At 47.7% G+C, this 18,820-nt stretch overlaps 1 protein-coding gene across 1 annotated transcript in view; it reads right to left on the bottom strand.

The window, feature by feature from the left end:
* The window catches only part of LOC119442802 (uncharacterized), a 294,064-nt gene that overhangs the window by 48,712 nt on the left and 226,532 nt on the right, over nucleotides 1-18,820 (bottom strand). Inside the window, exon 2 of the mRNA XM_037707828.2 lies at nucleotides 11,331-11,536. Within this exon, the coding sequence (XP_037563756.2) occupies nucleotides 11,331-11,536 (206 nt within the window). The remainder of the gene's footprint in view (nucleotides 1-11,330; nucleotides 11,537-18,820) is intronic.

Below are 18,820 nucleotides of genomic sequence, written 5' to 3'. Positions count from 1 at the left end.
ATACGGTAAACCTGCAACAATCGATGTTGCATTCGACGCGCTTCAGCCGCGCATAGCGTTTGCACAATCCACATGGCGCACGCGATCACGGAATGAACAAAACGAACAGCGCAACACGCCTGCCTGGCCGCAAGTGGGTCACAAAGCCAGCACGCTTGCATGCGCCAATTTCAGCAGTCCTTTAAACGTCAATATTGACTTCATAAGCATTCGCGATTGTTGTCGTCATTGGTCAGAACGGTACTCTATCATATCGGCATACATATTCATAAAGAAGAACTTAATGTGCCACTCGAAAACGAACCATTCCTGCTCTGTCTCTTTTTTTTCTTGGGATTTGTATATGTGCGCCAGAAGAACACAGAACGACGCGTTGAGTCTCCCCTATTAATTTTTCAGCGATAGATCGGTACTGAAGGCACAAATGAAGGGCTTCCACGTTTTGCTAAACGCTGTGTTGCTCGTTAATGAGTGCCAAGCGTCTTCCCTGCACCCCAACAACACACGTTTCAACGCCGCCGGCGATCGAGATGAACAGCGCTGACCGCTCTAACGACCGAGCTATCATACCAGGCCACACAGGATGCGAAGAAAAAGAAATAAAAATAAACAACATAACCCGACTCCGTGTAATATTAAAGGGTCAAATGTGCGTTCACTCTTAGCGGCGCTCGGAACAACAACGAAAGGGGAAGGAAAGAAGGCTTCGAAAGCAAAACGCCAAGCATGCAGATTTCCGGCTCTGCCGTGGCGGCGAGAGAGAACAGATGCTATACGAAAGTGGTGTCTGATCGAGACAGCTGGCTATATTTACTGCCAGCCAATAGCGGGGCTCGTAGTAGGGGGGCAATGAGAAACGCGCAGAGCGTGCGGCTGGTCGTAAACGAAAGGGCGCTCTGCATATTATGCATGAGGCGTAAGCGGAGGGCGCCCCCCCCTTTGTTCCCGACGCCCGCATTCCCCACGAGTCCAAAAGCGAGTGTGCGCCGCGCATCCCGCTTTCACCGCCAGCGCGTTTCTTTCCTTTTCGTTTTCGCCGCCTTATCTGTATACCACATCGCGATTCGCGACGCTGGATGTCAAGTAGTTGAGCCGTGTCAACGATGGTGTACGCACGTAGTCGGCTTATCAACGACAATGCTTTAGTACGAGGTAAGCGGCGCCGACGAGAGCAGAGAAAGTATACCCGACTGATTTCCAGACAATGTATACGACGCCAGCGCGGCATCGTCCTTGCAGTCTGTAATGCTGTGGCTTGGAGTATATATGATAATTAGGGTTATACTGATATTCATAACGTGACCCTAGCATATAAACCCGTGTACAAAATAAATATTCTATTCCAATTATGTTCTTTTTGCTTTGTTGCTGAGCACCTCGTGCTCAGCAGCATAACTTCATAACCATTGTGCCACCAGGAAATGTTCATGACGTAGTTGCTACATATTTCCGCGCATGAAGTGCCTATATTCCGCGAAGTAAAGTGAGAAGCCGACCTCCGGTGTTCCTTCTTTACAAATTATGCAGATGAGAAATTCTTAAAGCTTGATTTCCCTTCACGATGCATTTAGAGAGCAACGGTTCTGCTCCGACCTCATTTATTTTTCGCACTTCATGCGTGGCCGGAGAGATGCTGCACGTGCGTCATCGCAGTGTCGGCTGGTCCAAAGAGGTGGATGGTAGTGTTGCAGTTTTGTTATTGGACGATGTGAGAGTGGCATACTATATGGTGGTGAAAAGAATCGCTGCATCATACTGGCCAATTATTATACATTAGAACTTGGCCCAGTTGAGCGATTTCGCTCGAATTTAACGCAAGCCATAGGCCACCCATTGACCACCGTGGGCCTTTACTTGGCATTGACCGAGCTGCGGAGCAGATAGAACTGTTAACCAGCGAGTATTGCAAATATATGAGAAAAAGAAATCACCAGCCCTTCCCCTGTTGAGAAAATAGGGGTAAGCAAAGCTTATGTGTGTACCTGACCTACTACTTTTCCTTCCCTTTCCTATTACTTTTCCTTCCCTTTCCTTCTGCTGTTCCTTCCCTTTAGTGCAACTTTTCCTTCCATTGCGTTGTACGATTCCTTGCTCGTCGCTGTTGTGGCTTGCGTTCCATGTCTCGAGTTAGCTCGGCGGTGTGGTTAGCAGCATTCGCCCGCCATTGCCGCTTGCGGTTCTTCGAAATTAAATTGCTTCAAAATTATATCTATCCGTCACGTAAGACAGTGAATGGCTCGTACCCCCAAACGCGGCCTCCCCATTACGACGACAGAAGAGAAGTGAAATTCTACGCTGGAATGATGAGCGTCAACGGAACCAGCTGAGGAAGACGACGACGACGACGAACGCGGGAGCAGTGGCACGAGATCGTGCCGAGCACGCGCACGAGCGCAGCCCGAGGGGCGCCAACGGAGCCAGCTGCGGAAGAAGACGACGGCGCTTGAGCCAATGCTGATGATGATAGTTTTCCGCGTACACCGACCCCGACACAAGTGAGCCAATAAAGCTTCGCTTAAAATGCATTGCGACAGCAGGTATAATGCATAAATATTGTTTGTGCGCACAGAAACTGGCTTAAATGACTGCTTGTTAACGATGTAACGCTTGTAGAGTTAACGTGATGGGCCAAACTGTTGGCGCCACAAACCCTATCGCGATTTAATGAACCAAAGAGAGTCACAGTAATGAGAAAATGCGATATATAAACAAGATGCAATGCTTTCATGGCTGCTGAGCGCGCAACCAAACTGAGGGCACCAATTTCACGTCAACCTTAAATCATTTGCGCGGCGCTGAACAGCGTGGCGTCACCAATCCGTAACGGTGACAACCATCTGAATTGTCGTTCACGCCAAGCATGAGGGGGAAAGCAATATCGAGGAGCAAGCAGGCAGCTTACGACGATGCCGCCAGCGGTGCAGCGAGCTATGACGTCGCCACTGCAGCCAGCAGAGGACACGGCTTGTGCGGGTCGTCCAAGTTGCTCTCGCCGCCGCGTGCGAAGCGACGATATGCGTTGTGGGCGGAGGGAAGGCTGCAGGTGTGCAGCACACGACGAGAAGGCTAGGGTAGCGGGGGGAGTCCGGCAGGCAGGCTGAGGTCTGAGAGCGGGCGCGTCATTAATTAGTGGGGGCAACGGGGGTTTGGCGCCACGCCCTGGCGTCGCGCTCGCCCCGGGGGCATTTATTCCTACTAATTGCGGCGGGCCTCACGGCGGCGAGCAGATGGAGGAATAACGGGGCGCGAAGAGGGATGGGGGTGGTTGAAGAATGCGAAAAAATACAAAGGTCGCGCACACACACACACACACAACACACACACACACACACACACACACACACACACACACACACACACACACACACACACACACACACACACACACACACACACACACACACACACACACACACGCACACGCACACGCACACACACACACACACACACGCACGCACGCACACAAACACACATTCACGAACGCACACACGCATTCACACATACATGCACATACATATGCACACACGCACGTACACACACGCACGTACACGCACGCAAGTACGCACGCACGCACGCACGCACGCACGCACGCACGCACGCACGCACGCACGCACGCACGCACGCACACACACACACACACACACACACACACACACACACACACACACACACACACACACACACACACACACACACACACACACACACACACACACACACACACGTGCACGCAAATGCACATGCATAAGCACACATGCACACAGAGAGATAGAAGGTTGTACCTCGCGAATTTGGGACCGACTCACTCAGTTACGCATTCTTTTCTTGTGTAATTACGCCGTTATGGGATTTGTGCCACACCTCACTATTAACAAGACGAACCGCTAAAGCAGGATTCACCAGAAGGGATTGATCGCAAGAAGTAGCCGTTTTTTCTTGCGAAGATTTCGCTGTTTATCATTACTCACGCTCCATTGAAACAATTTGGACGCTGTTTAAAAATGAAATGTTACGACTCACAGTAATATATGTTCCGATACTTACTGTTAACGAGCAAGCACACTCCCCATGAACTACTTAGATCCGCGAAGAATTCTAATTTTGACTTTGCATGCACGAAGTACTACGCTGCTGTGAAAGAATGCATTGCATCAATTACACAAACCAAAAATAACTTTTACGGTAACAATCTCCCATCTATGCTACGAAACAATCCGAAACGATCTTGCAAAGCTATTAAACATGATGAATCAAACGACATTTTATTATGTAATACTAATTGCTGACTCATACCTAAAGACGAAGTCGCCAATGTACTAAATAGTGCGTTTTGCTTTGTCTTCACCTGCCAATTGAATCAGAACTTAAGTTTATTCCCGCCCTCAGCGCATTCCCTGATGAGCCGTTTCACCTTTTCTCTTCTGATTGGTACTGCTAGCGTGACTGACCTTAAACTAAAAAAATCATCATCAGCTGAAACTGACGGCATAAGCGCTAATGTAGTTAAGCACACCAACAAGTAACTAGTTTTGTTTTATCGCTCATATGTCAGCAATCACTCAATACAGGTTCAGTTCCAGCAGACTGGTGGGATGGGAAGGTCGAATACAAGATCGGTCATCGTTCATCGTCAAACGATTATCGTCCCATATCCATCAACAACATACGCTGCAAAATAATGGAGCATATTCTGTATTCTGAAGTAGCATGTTTCCTGTCTCCTAACACTTTTTTTCACCCCAATCAGCATGGTTTTCGTCCCGGCCACTCTTGTGAAATCCAACTTGCTCTTTTCCTTCATGAAATTCACTCGCTACTTGATCATAATGTGTGCATTGATGCGCTGTTTCTTGATTTCGAAAAGGCATTTGATAATGTTGCTCATCTTCACTTATTGCTCAAGCTATCATGCCTAAACTTGGACCCGTCTGTGTTCAACCGGATTCGTGAGTTTCTAACTGATGGTCGGCAGTTTGTTGTTGCTAACTCTTGCAGGCCTCCCCTCTCTCGGGTACACTCTGGTGTTCCCCAATGTATACTGCACTAGACCTCTTCCTCCTTTCAATTTATACATACAACCTGCTACTCAACATTGATTCTAACATCAGACTTTTTGTTGACGACTGTGTTCCATACCGCGCCGTAGCCAACCCGTCACAGTCTTACGTTTTGCAAAATTATCTTATTAAATGTACAGGATTGGCGAGGAAACTGGCTAATGTCCGTCAATATTAACAAGCCCTTTGTAATGTCTTTTCACCGACGTTATGATTACATAGCCTCCATTTACGCATCTTATATATTTGTATTATAGCTGCTACTTACACCAATCTGTACCTATAGGTACTCAAATTTTCTATGATCTGATATGGTCACATAAACACTACTGATTTTGCCAATCGAGTCCTAAGTTAACTTCGTCGCTACTTAGCCTTGGCATCCGCCACCACAAAACTAATACCGTATAAAAAAAGTCGTAAGACCTAAGGTCGAGTACGTTAATGCCGTTTGGACCTCATCAAGCTAACCTTACAAATATGCTTGAATCCATCCTGAACCATGCCTCCAGATTCATTATCTCTAATTACTCTAACAACGTCAATATATCAGCTCTAAAATCCCTGCTTGACCTTCCTCATCTTTCCTCTCGTCGTAAAATGTCGCGTTTGTGTCTGTGTCTTAACTTTTTCCATTCCTCGCTACCAGGCAATGCTTTTATCAGATCAATCCACCCAAACGCCGTATATCCCTAGTGTGCCCGTACGAAGACTTTTCAGAAGTATTTTTAGAGCGCAGCTCTTCGGCATCCGTTCCTGCAGCGAGCGTCGGCGCCGTCCCTCGGCGTCCCTCGTAACCGAGCAAACGAACATATCGAAGGATGAAAGCGAACGCGGAGCGCGGATGAAAGACGGTGATAGCGAAGAGAGTTCGAGGAGCAAAGCGGAGGAGGAGGGTATGGCGAAAGCGTGAGAAGAAGAGCGTAGTGCTGCGCAAGACGGGTGGCGACGATGGCTACAAGATGGCGCCAGAGTAGCGCGCGTCGTCTCTTCACCAAAGCGCTGCATGAGCGGATATCTGTCCGCGGCGGCTGCTGTGTATCGCGGCCACGCGTCACCCACGCGCTGACTCTCGCGATCTCCCGATTAGCGAGGCAGTCGAGCCACACTTCGCTCGTTTTGCAACGCGTCGCACGAGACAGATTGTCCGTGCCAGCCAATATATCGCGAAATGAAAATACGTATACAGCTGCGCTCAAAATTCGCATTGGGGAGTATCGTAATTGTCGGTGAATTGTTTCCTATCATACGACACAAGACTGGAACGACCTTCCCGCCCACAGCGCCATGTTAACAAATTGCACCCGGCTTAAAACAGTCATAGAGATTCATTACTTAACATGCGTAATGTGAACAACTGCCTTCATTGCCCACCCCACATCTAAGATTGCAAACCTCGTGTCCTTGATAGACGGCACAAGGGGTTGATATAGGTTGCGTCCCGCTGTTCTTTAGTTTATGTGGTTTATATTTATACTACGCTTATAGGAGTTTGCTACCGCATTCATTATACATAGACGATTTTATTGAGCAAAGATAATTGACACACGTACTCTATCTTTTTCGGTGACCGCGTTTCCCCGGCCAAGAAATGTTAAAAGTTATTGCAAGACACGCTTACATGCCATTAGAACAGATTCACTTGTTGTAGCCGATTCTATCTGTTGCCTATGTTGTCGCCGAGCTTTGTGTAATCAGGTTGCATGCGCGAATCGAATTATGGCATGGATTTTAGAACTTATGCAAGCACCAGCGACTATGCTGGAAGGTTCATTGAGCCATGCATAAATAGCCGACGTGTCTGATCGCCAGATCAAATTTTCGATAATAGACGCATGTGCTCGTCACTATCGTTGAGCCCGAGTGCAACTTGTTTTTGTGGGCACAGGTTCGCTCAATAAAGAGATATTTTTTCGACTCGCTGTTGTTGCATGGTAAATTCTTCACCGTCACGACAACGTAACAATATTGTCGAAATCATTCAATTCGGAAGAAAGGCCGCGATAATGCAACGGATCTATACTAATCAACTTACTTTTCAGGCTTTTATTGCGATAGCAATTATATGGACACTCCAAGCGAATTTCTGCCGCCGGCTTCGTCGCCGCCGTTGCCGTGAGGTTCCGTATGAAGTCCAGCGGCGATGAAATTGTCGCCGCGCACCGTATGCTATATGTGCGAGTGAAAGCGCGCGAGGGACGCGCGCTTTCACGGGGAGCGAGCGCACGGCGGAGAGCAAAGGCGACTTCTTCCGTCGCGCGAAAGGCCGTGGAGGGACGGGATGGAGGGAGAGGAAGCGACGTTTAGCTGCGGCACCAAATGCGTAATTATATAAAAAACACCGCATATCCACGGGGTGAATGATGATGAGTGGGCGAAGCTCCGGAGGGAATCATCGGTAAACCGTGAATCTTCCGTGTAATTCGCCCCGTCTCGCCACACTAAATCGAACGATTGACTTCCACCAATGACACGCGCCATATGTGACGTCATTCCTATTTTATAACAGCGCCCTTCATTATAATTGCACCATCTCCCGCTTAAGGGGACGCTAGCACAAACGCGTTAGAAACGTGCAGTACTCTCTAGTAAGGGGGAGAGGCCACAGCGTCTTACGCAGCCGTTTACAAATGCCGGAACGTGCACCGCGTTTGCCGACGCCATCACATGACTGCTGAGAGAGTATAACCCCCGTATTCATAAACGCTCCTCGACTTGAACTTGACTTGCCACCGCCTTGGGCAGCGCGTTCGAAACGCGTTGAAGGCGGTGGCAAGTCAAGTTCAAGTCGAGGAGCGTTTATGAATACGGGGGTAAGGCGGAGAGGCCACAGCGTCTTACACCAGCTTCTTACACGGGCCGTAACGCGCTAGCACAAACGCGTTAGAGACGCGCAGCCTTTCGTTAATGTTGGGTATTTATTGTCATCGTGGTGCGTGTGTCCATGTGCGCTTCGTTGCGTAGTGGTTAGCGCCGCGCGTTCGGAAGCGAGGGGTCCCTGGTTCGATTCCGCGCTACGGACACAACTTTCGGAATTTTTTTTTCATAAAAGTAGACGTGGCTACCTACTACGACGACGACGACTACTACTACTACATACTACAGAGGAGGGACAGACCCACACCCTAAGGAGCTTCGCCCCTAAAACGTTGCGAGGCGAGAAGGTGGTAAAGACTTCCGACGCTGCTCGACGAGTGTCCCGTTGTGATCTCGTCGAAAACCTCCGAGCCGCCACCAGAGACACCGGCAACAGTCACCAACGCCGTGCGCGTTCGGTGCGAATGCGGGCAAAACGCCGGCGGCGTCGACAACATTTCTGCGCGTCGCTGGTGCTGCTACATGTCCAAGCTGATACAGCTGATAAAACTACTATCCTTACTCCGTATAGCTCTCTACTAATTTGCTATCGCAATTGATGATTCACTTTTCGGGTGAAACTGCGACATTTTTTTTCAGTGGTCTGAGCAACGCTCCTCCTTCTTGGACGCCAGGATAAACTGGTCGTGAGCGGCGGGATAAAAAAAAAATGCAGAAACGAGCGAGAGGAATCGTTACATAACATTGACGAATTTCAGCCCCCATTTACAGATCATTTTACGGTCGATCTGCTAACACTATAGCACAGTCGTATATAAGCTACCCAACACCGTTCGCTTAGACGTACATTGAAGAATACATGCATAGTGTTGATGTCCTGGTGTTATTAACAGCGAAGGTGTTTAACCTGGGCGTTTGCCGTCAAGTGTAACGCCGAAATGTGGCCCGAACCTGGTGGTAGTGCAGAAAGGGTCCAAGCTAAATGGCACATACCCCTGTAAACTAGCGAAACTGTTTAGGCTAGAGGATGGTCCGTCGAGTGTACGCCACAAAACCTCCGCCTGGCGATTACGTCACCATGCGTTGCCTAGCAACGCTTCGCCCCAGCTGCGCCAACCGCTCCGAACCTCGCAACAACTGCATGAGCTGTGACGTCATCGCGTTCACCGCATCGCTTCGCCTTAGCTTTGCCGAGCCATGACGTCACCGCGCCGTGCTGAGTCATTGCCGCGGCTGTGCAGAGGCGGAGGCTAAGCCGTGACGTCACTGCGCCGATCCACGGGATATACAGCTCTGCGTCGCCGCCGCGGCGACACAAAATCCCCGCCACCTCCGCGCCGAGCACATCGCCGCAAAGATGGGGCGGCTGAAGAGCGTCACTCCCAAAGAAGAGGAAGTGCGGCGCAAAAGCCGCCGCGCTGCTACTAGAGAGCGATTGAGACGACTTCGGTCCGATCCCGACTATCGCGCCGCCGAAGTGGCGTGAAACGTCGGCGATTCGCAGCAGATCCGGAGTTACAAGCCCGCGAAACCGAGTAAAAGAGTTTGAGCGTTCAGAAGCGTCCAGGTACTTTAATGACCGAGTGTTCGTTGCTCCCTCAGCTGTCGATGATTCCAGGGCGATCTTGCGCAAAACGTGGCCGAGTCTCAAAGCATAACCTCGGAAAAACTTCGCCGAACCAAGATAAAGGATGGTGGGGTCACCAGCTTCGTTGTTTGCCCAGTCTTCGCACCACTAGTGTGAAGCTGCCCCTAATTTTTTTAACGGAGCCATTCAGCGCATCCAAACTTCAAATGGCCTATTAAATTTGATAGAAAGCCATCTCGCTGTTCAAGTAGCCGTAGAACTGTGGCTTTTATTCACAAATTCACAAAGCAGTTTGCACTCTAGACCGATTCGTGGGGCTTCGGCCCATCGTGACGGCGAACATTTAGCGAAATAGGCCTGCCGACAACAAACGGTTGTTGCAAGTGATTGGCCATTCAATTTCCAATATTTTTTTATAATGAGACGGTTTTTACGAAGAACTGCCAGCCAGATGTGAGGGACAACGCAACATTGGCGAATGGCATCCGGCCACTGAGAGACGATTCTCACAATAGCGAAGTTTTGCGATTTCGGTACGCGGCGCCAAATTCGCGAAGCTTGACAGGCTCTTGGGAGTATCGGGGCATATGAGAATAAAGAATGTATGCCCCTCCGAAACTTCTTGAGGCTGAACTTCTTATTCGGATCGTGGTCACTCGAGAACTATGCAGACCTGTACAGAGGGCTGTACGCACGTTCAGAAGCCCTGTCAAACAAGCTGGGAAGAAAAAAAAAGAAAAGTAAGAGAAAGAAACGCTGCTAAGACATAAAAATGACAGAAACAATGAAAGGACGTAAGAACGAGCAACACCCGCCATGGTTGCTTAGTATCTATGGCGTTGGGCTGCTAAGCATGAGGTCGCGGTATCAAATATCGGTCACGGAGGCCACATTTAGATGGGGACGAAATACGAAAACACCCGTGCACTTAGATTTAGGTGCACGTTAAAGAACTGCAGGTGGTACAAATTATTCCGGAGTCCCCCATTACGGCTTGCCTCATAATCAGATCGTAGCTCTGGCAAGTAAAACCCCACAATTTAATTTTAAGAACGAGCAAGAACCAAGTAAGAAAACAAAGGCAAGCAAAATCGAATTAGAGCAACCAAACAAAAACACAGCAGTGAGGGAACACACGTCTAGCCCCGTAAACGAATCACTTAAGTCATCAACTTGAATGTTGATTCTTAGGTGAATTCGTGTGGGGTGTTGAGGAGAGACCTGTGGTCATCACTAATATACCTTACACTGTGATCGCACTGTTTGGTGCCAATCCATCTGTTTCCTTGTCCGCGATATGATGTTATCTTATTTGGTACTTTGCACCTAGGCGTCACATTCATGAACGCCTACTCATCCTTGGTTGGAATGATTGACAGCGCTTATCGCAACAGCAGTGTTTCCGAAAAAAAAACAATAACTATGCGAGTGTCCTTCCCTTGAAAATCGGAGACTTGCCGTCCACAATACGTTTAGCCAGCTAGATGGAACACTTTTTATAGACAGCAAGATATTGGGGCTATGCCCTCGCGCATCACAGCATCATGGAGAAAACCGGAAGAGTACTCACGCGGTTTAAGAAGTCAACCGGACTAAGCGATCGTCTGTGAAACAGCGATGAATATTACAGTTCGTTTTCGTCTCCACCTTGCCGATTATTACCTTCCTTCTCCTCTATCCAAGAGTAAGGTAGGGAACCGAGCTGAGTCCTGGTTAACCGTCCTACTTTCCCACTATCGCTCTATTATCTCTATATAAGCCCGAAAGATAATCCTTCTTACTGGCACCAGCAAATAATACTCTTCTTTATTACGGAGGACGACCACTATGGTATAGGGTGGCCGCGTAGGGTGCCCAGCACAACTCACGTCGACGAAGGTGCCCAGCAGCTCGTAGGATTGCCCCGGTGGCACGTCGCTGGGCAAGTAGCGGTAGAACTCGACGTTGTTCTTGTACCACTTCACCGAGTAGAGCTCGGCGTTCTCCAGGTCGTACTCACAGCGCAGTTGCACAGGCTCGCCACTGCGCACCGCGCCCGGCACGTGAAGATCCACCAGGCGCAGGCACAGACCACCTGCATTCGTAAGAAAAGCATGCACAACTTTATACCCTAGGAATGCCAGAGAAGCACAGCGGCGATGCTCATACAAATAGAACTACCCGAGATGTACCAAAGACGTCGCGCAGGTTATAATAGAATTGAAGCTTGTCTGAGAGTCATACCGAACGATATAAGAAGAGTTCAAGGTGTCTCGAATAAAAAGATACGTTCGTAATCAGGCGTCAATTATTGTAGCTCTTTAACATTGGTTGGAAGAGTTGCAATAAAATTCGGCTGCGTAGTGGTTAGGCTAGAAAGCCATGCCTGATGTGACAACAGAGAGCCGGGTAAGGAGGCAACATCACGGTGAGCGCGCCATCATGACCGGACCCACCGAATACGAATGCGAACAGGACATAAAAAATAACCTGACTTTCGCTGAAAGAAGCAACAGCCTGGAGTGTTGACTTTTTGTGATGATTGTTTCATATTGTTCCGGAGGTTGGATGCCTTCCCTTTAATTCTAGAAGGCAGTAGTGTATTTGTAATGTACGTGAAGAGGGCAGCCTGAGTTTCAAAGCAGGGACTTTTAAAAATGGGTTGGACATCTTCTATCGTTCTTTGGGACTCGAACGAATACTTTCTTACTTGCAGATATAGCGGCAAAAGTATGTCCTGACTTCCGAGAACAGAATTTTGAATGGAAGTGACATCGGATCTTCGACCAGCATAACTGCACAGCAAACCGGCACATGACTTTCGAACAAAGCATGGTTACGGTATTACTTACGGGCATCACTTGAGGCATGGCGAATTTCTGCCAGAAATATAAAATAAAAGAAAAAATAAACGTAACGACAGCGTAGTTAATTATACTTGCGATAGTGCTCTGAGGACGCCCCAGAAGAGAAAGAACACGCATAACAAACAAGGCGCTGTCTTCCAACCGTAGTTTAAATTAAAGGTTGGCAGAAGAAAACAACGAGACAAAACGCGAAGCAAAACGAGATGACTCTGTTTGCTGGTGATCAAGGCACGTCTGTGAAGGTACAACATTTTTTGTGACATAAAGACGCGGACGGAAAGCTGACACAATCGCCGTTCTCAGAATTAATCCATACCACTTCGATAACTTCTCGCGTCCTTGTAGCGGATTGTAACGTTGTAATTATCAAGGAACGGCAGGCCCTCGCATCCTCTGCAGATGCAATGGCACGCTAACATCATCCCCTCTGCAAACTAGTCTGCAAATTTTAGTATGAATTACCAAGTCATCCAAATCTACAACCTGTTAAGCATAGTGAGCACGAATTTCGCAGGGACTAAATATAAGGATAGAATCAAGCTGGTGTTTCGTAGGTATGCATTCCATTGTGTATAGAATGTTCATCGGCAGAAAACTTCAGAAGCCACGACGTTAAAAAACACATCCTTCCTAGAAACGAAATAAAATAAAATAAAAAATAAAATAAAAAATAAAATAAAAATGTGGTTGATCCCTCTTATATAGGAATCGGTATAGAACACGAAAGTGAAACGTGTCTTCACAGAAGTAGTGTAATGTTTATTGCACATTGATATATAATGTCTATTGGTGTTTTGTGGCTAAAGCGCCCTTAGGCGTTGATGCACCCACGCTGACGCCTGGTGGCACGTCTCCTCCATCACGACTACCAACGTCGATGACCATGAGCAACCGTCGTGCATATGGAAGCTGCACTACGCTGCACACGCTAGCACAACGCGAAAGACGAAGCACGTAACTGACACACTAATACAACGCGCAAGACAAAGCACGTAACTGAATCGTCACCGAGTCAAATCAGCGCGTACAGCGCGTCGTAATGCAGCCTCCGCGATCAACTTCAGAAACATTTTCAGAGCTAATTGCGGAGGCCACGCTCCGCTGTGCTGAGTACGGTGAACGCCACCTAGGTGGCGTTGGTAGTGCTTCTTGATGCCAGCGTCCCTTCGAATGCTGGCATCGAGGCGTCGTAGTGCTGAGACCACCGAAGCGTTCACTGTCGGTGCGCGTTAGTGTCATAATGCAGTACTTCTCTTCTCTGCTCGTAGGCGGCGGCACCGCCCCGAGCAAGAGCGCGGGTACACGGAGGAGTGTTAGATATATAAGGCGCGTCTGTGTAGCTCTCTGCAAATGCGTTTGTGGCGCAATGGGTTAAACGCTCGGCGATCTATCGTCGCGGACCGAGAGGTCGTGGGTTCGATTTCCAAATTTTGCATGTTTGTGGAACTTTTTCTTCTGGTTTCTTTCTTTGTATTATGTTCTATGACGTATTTCCGTGACGGAAATACGTCAGTGAAGTCTTGGTGGACCCCGGCATAAAACACTTTCGTGTTAAAATAAAGGAGGAAGAACACGCACACACATGCGCGCGCGCGCACACACACACACACACACACACACACACACACACAACAGCTTTTATGAGAAAAGAAAACTAACTTAGGTCGCTTGAAATCTTAGAAATTCGAGCTCTATAGGACCGAAACATGTGGACCTTCAGGTTTTCCGCTATACAGCAGTGGCGTTTTGAATCTTTAAATTGCGCCATGTTTGACAGCAAAACTTTCGACGTTTACGTCACCACCTCTTGCCCTACCAACTTACTCCCTTTTCTTTGCAGCTGGTGTAACATCGTATGCGAGCATTGCGCAAGCATACGGCAGCACATCACACTTCAGTGGCTTTATGAGAACCCGAAAAGCACGATTTGCTGAACTAGCAACAGTTAATGAAAACAGGCATATTTGTCCATAAAACCGAGGCAGACAGTTTGGTTGAAATTACGTTTCTTCTTCAGATGCTCCCTTTTCTTCGACATTCTAAGCGAGACACAACGGCTTTAGCGCGTTTTTTTGATACTGGGACACATCACACCGGGTGGAGACAGTTTAAACATTTGTGCCGCATCACAGGTTTGACTAAAGAACAATCGCGGTAGGACTCCTTAACCCACCCCATGTTATCTGTTCGCTTTATTTGATGTCTTTCCTGCGTAAGAAACAACAACGAAGAAAAACCGTTTAGATAGTGCAGCCCATTGGCAATGGTGGCACACATTACTTTGCTGTGCTGAATGTTGCCAGGGACCAGCTGCTTTAATTCGATAAATTCAGGAGCGAGCTTATAAGCGACTGTTGGCAATAAAAAAAAGGGGAGGGGGAGGGGGGTGATAAAAAAATTTACAAACGCGAGCGAAAATTTCTTTCTTTACTCGCTTGACTTTATAAACAGGAACAAAAAAAAAAAAAAAAGCCGGCTTAAGATGTTCAGCCAATAAGTGTGTAGAGTTGAAAGCCATTTTTTTCTACAGGCCGTTACTTAGGCAGTTTCCGTGCTGACAAAAAGAAAGAAGACGGGAGGAGGCCAAGAACACCAAAGCTGGCTCGTCTTGAGAAACAAAAAGGATGACGACTAAACGACACGCACTTCTGCTTTCAGCAATTTTTGTCCTTAATAAAATGAATTAGAAAAAGAAAACTGAGTGAGAAATAGTCTATAGCAGCCGCGAAACCGTGACGTTCAGCGGTACACTTAGTCGTGCGGTTTCGTCGAGCTAAGCTTTGTTTTACTTTGATATTCATAGTTTCAGCTGGCGCTCCCCTTGGTCTCTTTCCCCACTAGCCCGGTACAGTGTCGAGCCGCGACCAACGACAGCGATGGTTTAAAGTTCGACAATGCGACCGATGGTGGGCTTCAAGAAGCAGCACGCCAAATTTGGCCGACGGAGAGAGAGAGGGGAGGAGAATCGACGGCGCCTCAGCCTCCGCCATACCAGCTCGTGCGGCCGGGTCCTCGCGGCGGCGCCTAATAGATTGATACAATAAAGAAGCTAGTCGTCGCAATTTTTCTCTCGTTCCTAATCGCTTTAAGGGTAATTGGCTAGCTCGAATCGAGGCTTATCGGGATCAAAACTGGTGCTCGTCTTTTCCCTCCCTTGCAGTTCGGTTGTTCTCCCGTTTCTTCCCCTTTCTGTTCTTGTACCGCGTGGTGTCGAGCTTTCTTTTCAGTTTCGTGGTTCGCTGCCGGTCGCCTTGCGCTTGCAGAAGACGGCCGCTGCTCGTTTATTTCGGGCACATTTCCCTGTTTCCGTTATTTTTTTCGCACTCTTGAAGTAACGAGCGGCAGTTTATTTGTCGCTGCTCTTTTTTTTTTTTGTTTGCTGGAGTATAGTCAGCTTGGTATTATAGGAATTGGTTCAATTTAGAAAGCCACCAACGCAAATGGCGCTTCTCTTTCATGTTTGTTCGCCTCTCCTTTAGGCCTCAGTGAGTTGTAATAAAAATTTATGAGCTTATGAAGCTTCAGCGAAAATCGCTTTAACATATTGCGTGTTTTTTGTTTTTTTTTGTCTTTTAGTTATTGATGAAGACAATACTGGGATTATTAGACGTTTATTTCCCCGCTGTTTTCTCTTAAATATCTCTGCGGGAAGTTGTAATTGCAGCACTATTTAATGCATTAGAACAAAGGTTGGTAAAAGACACCCTGAAAGCGCGAACGGGAATAAATGAAACTGTAGGCAACATTACGATTTTCGATCTTATCTCTGCACCAAACACTGCACTTGTTATGTTATTATTATTATTATTATTATTATTATTATTATTATTATTATTATTATTATTATTATTATTATTATTATTATTATTATTATTATTAACTTCAGAAACCATGGTGGTGCAAGTTGGTCCTCCCCTGCGTTTGCATTCTGCGTGTTTATTTGTAGCCGCCCTTCTTCCCGAAAAAATGAAAACAACCACTGGTAGATTGTTTTATAGAACGAGCCACCGTCGCAGGTGCGCCGGCAAGGACAACAAAAGAAAATCAGCAGACTTCTGCAATTCGTCCGTCTCGGGGCTTACATGCCCAATCCCTCCATTAATGCCCTCAATTTAACTTATACTTAAAATATGACGATCAGGATGTGTTTCCAACTTCCGCAGATTGCTTTCGGCGCTAGCGGTACACAAATGCATGGCCTCTGAGATCAGATTCTGTTATTCTGGAGGAGCTGTGGACGGGAGTGCGATCTGGACAGCACATGCATATTGTGCAAGACTCCTGCTGTCTTGTGCAAACACTCACAACTGTATGCAAACGACAACAATGACGGCAGCGGTAGGACGATGATGACACCGACGACGACAACGGCCAGCATGACGTCACTACAAATCAATACATCTGAAACATTGTACAGCTGTATCTGCGAGAATAGCACTTAGAACGACTGCTGCGCCGCGCATCGGCAATGCTGAGCAAACATATTGCGTGCTGTTGAATCCGAAACACATGGACAGACGCCGCTACTATCCGAGCCTGCGGCGCGCACGTTACTCAAGTGAAGTTTAACAGGGCGATGAAAGGAGCTATACTTGGTGTCTGTTAGCATTTTCTGCTTGCGGTATGTACGACAACACTGAGACAGGAAAGCGCGGACGAATGAAAGGTGCGCAAACGAATTTGCGCACCGTTCGTCCATAGTTCTTTGTGCCCGTGTTTCCGTATATTGCGCTAGAATAAACGATGAATGGGCACACGCAGAAACCGCAATACGTGCAGGCTGCACGATATAGCTGAGTGGTTAACAAGTCCGGCCAGCTTTTAACTGTGCATTGCAGCAGCAGCATTAGTGCGGTCGCCGCTGGGGACTGAGGGAGACGTTTTGTTTGCATTCGCCGTACTGTGAGAGCGCGGCTGATAATCAGCAGTGAATGCTGGGGATGGGGAAGGGACACGACGTCAGCGTGCGCAGCAGCGTAATGGAACGGACGTACGCACACGACAAACTTTTAAGTGCTGTGGCAGTAAAAAAACACGAAAGGCCCGGCGTGGTCGTTCTTGCGTGGCCCACTACTGATATAGTTTAACACTCTGCAACCTGTGCGAGTGAAGTACTCAAGAAGTAGCTCTGTATGCCGTCAGTAAGTCACTGACTTTAACAACTTTCAACCTCTATGTCAGTCAGTCAGTCGGTCGGTCGGTACTAACTCACTTTTACTCAATCATACGTACGGACCCAGGCAGTCGGTCTGCCATCTGGTCAGTGACTGTCGCTCACTTTAATACTTTAAAATACGGCGAATTAAAGGAAATGACAATTCCGAAAAAGCAATTTCAAACACTCGAGTGTCTTGGCTGAAGCACTGAAGATGTGACTTCCGAGTGCTCTCCTTCAGTAAAGACAGGGGGAAAGATACCCCATTCGAAATCTACTTTAAGCACCCAATCTACAGGGGGGGTCACCTCTAATCGGTTCGTAGCAGGTAACCCTTTCCGTGCCCACGCTGTTCGACACGGAGACTGGAGGCCGACCACGCTAATTACCCCAGCGGCGACAGAGACCCCGCCGTGTTCGCGCGTACAGCACTCTCTTCTCCCCGTGTATCGGTCCCGCAGCCATGATTTCTTTCTCAGCCCCTTCGATTTCTTGCTGCGATGGAGCTGCCCTAGTAGCCACGCGCCCTCTCTATTCGCTCGAAGAGGTTCTGCCTTTCAGCCACCGATTCTCATTCCGTTTATTTCATTGTATTTCTAATCATCCCTTGTTCCTTCTGCGCCTGGATCGCGTTCTCATTGTGAAGTAACGAGAAACAGAAGATAGCGTTACAAGAGCCTAAACATAATAATGTCTGTTTTCTTCGTTTTTAAATTTCCCTTTCGTGTTCGCCCTCCGGCAACAAGGAGCGTTAAGAGCCTTTACAAAACAAGCCATGTATCAATTTTCATTTGCTCAAGAACGCGGGATTGCGTGCGCACAGATATTTTTATAAGACGAGCACGCAATTCACGTGCCGATGAAAATGGCAGCAAAAGAACGAGGACGAGATATATTTTTATCTGAACGAAACTAAAGTTCTTTTCTCTGGCTTCTATCGTGCAGCACTTTTCAAATGAATTGAGCTTTCGAGCTCTCACTATGGGAAAACAATGTTCGGTATCCTTAGCTCTCGGCAGGGCGCCGCAGGAAATTCTGTCGGAATTCAAAGAACCTCTCTACTTCCAGCGCAGTTAAGCAACAAGTTGGGCATAGAATAAGCAGAGTTCACCAAACCAGGCTGAAAGCAATCCTCTACACTTTTAGAATGAATCCCAAATGAAATACTGCGTACCACTGTGCGAACCTTGTTTAAAGATATTGCGTTTTATAATTTCTGCTGTACCTACAGCATTGGGAGAGGTCGCGGCGTTTGAAGTATACAGCTGCAACAGTGTGCTTTACTGACCCGAGAAGTCTTAGATTCTTCTGATAATTCTGACCCCGCATTGTGCTATTATTCTTTACTTATCGTTTA

This window comes from Dermacentor silvarum, chromosome 2 (genome assembly GCF_013339745.2).
Source record: "Dermacentor silvarum isolate Dsil-2018 chromosome 2, BIME_Dsil_1.4, whole genome shotgun sequence".
Classification (NCBI taxonomy): Eukaryota; Metazoa; Arthropoda; class Arachnida; order Ixodida; family Ixodidae; genus Dermacentor; species Dermacentor silvarum.
This window is presented reverse-complemented; position numbering and strand designations above follow the sequence as displayed.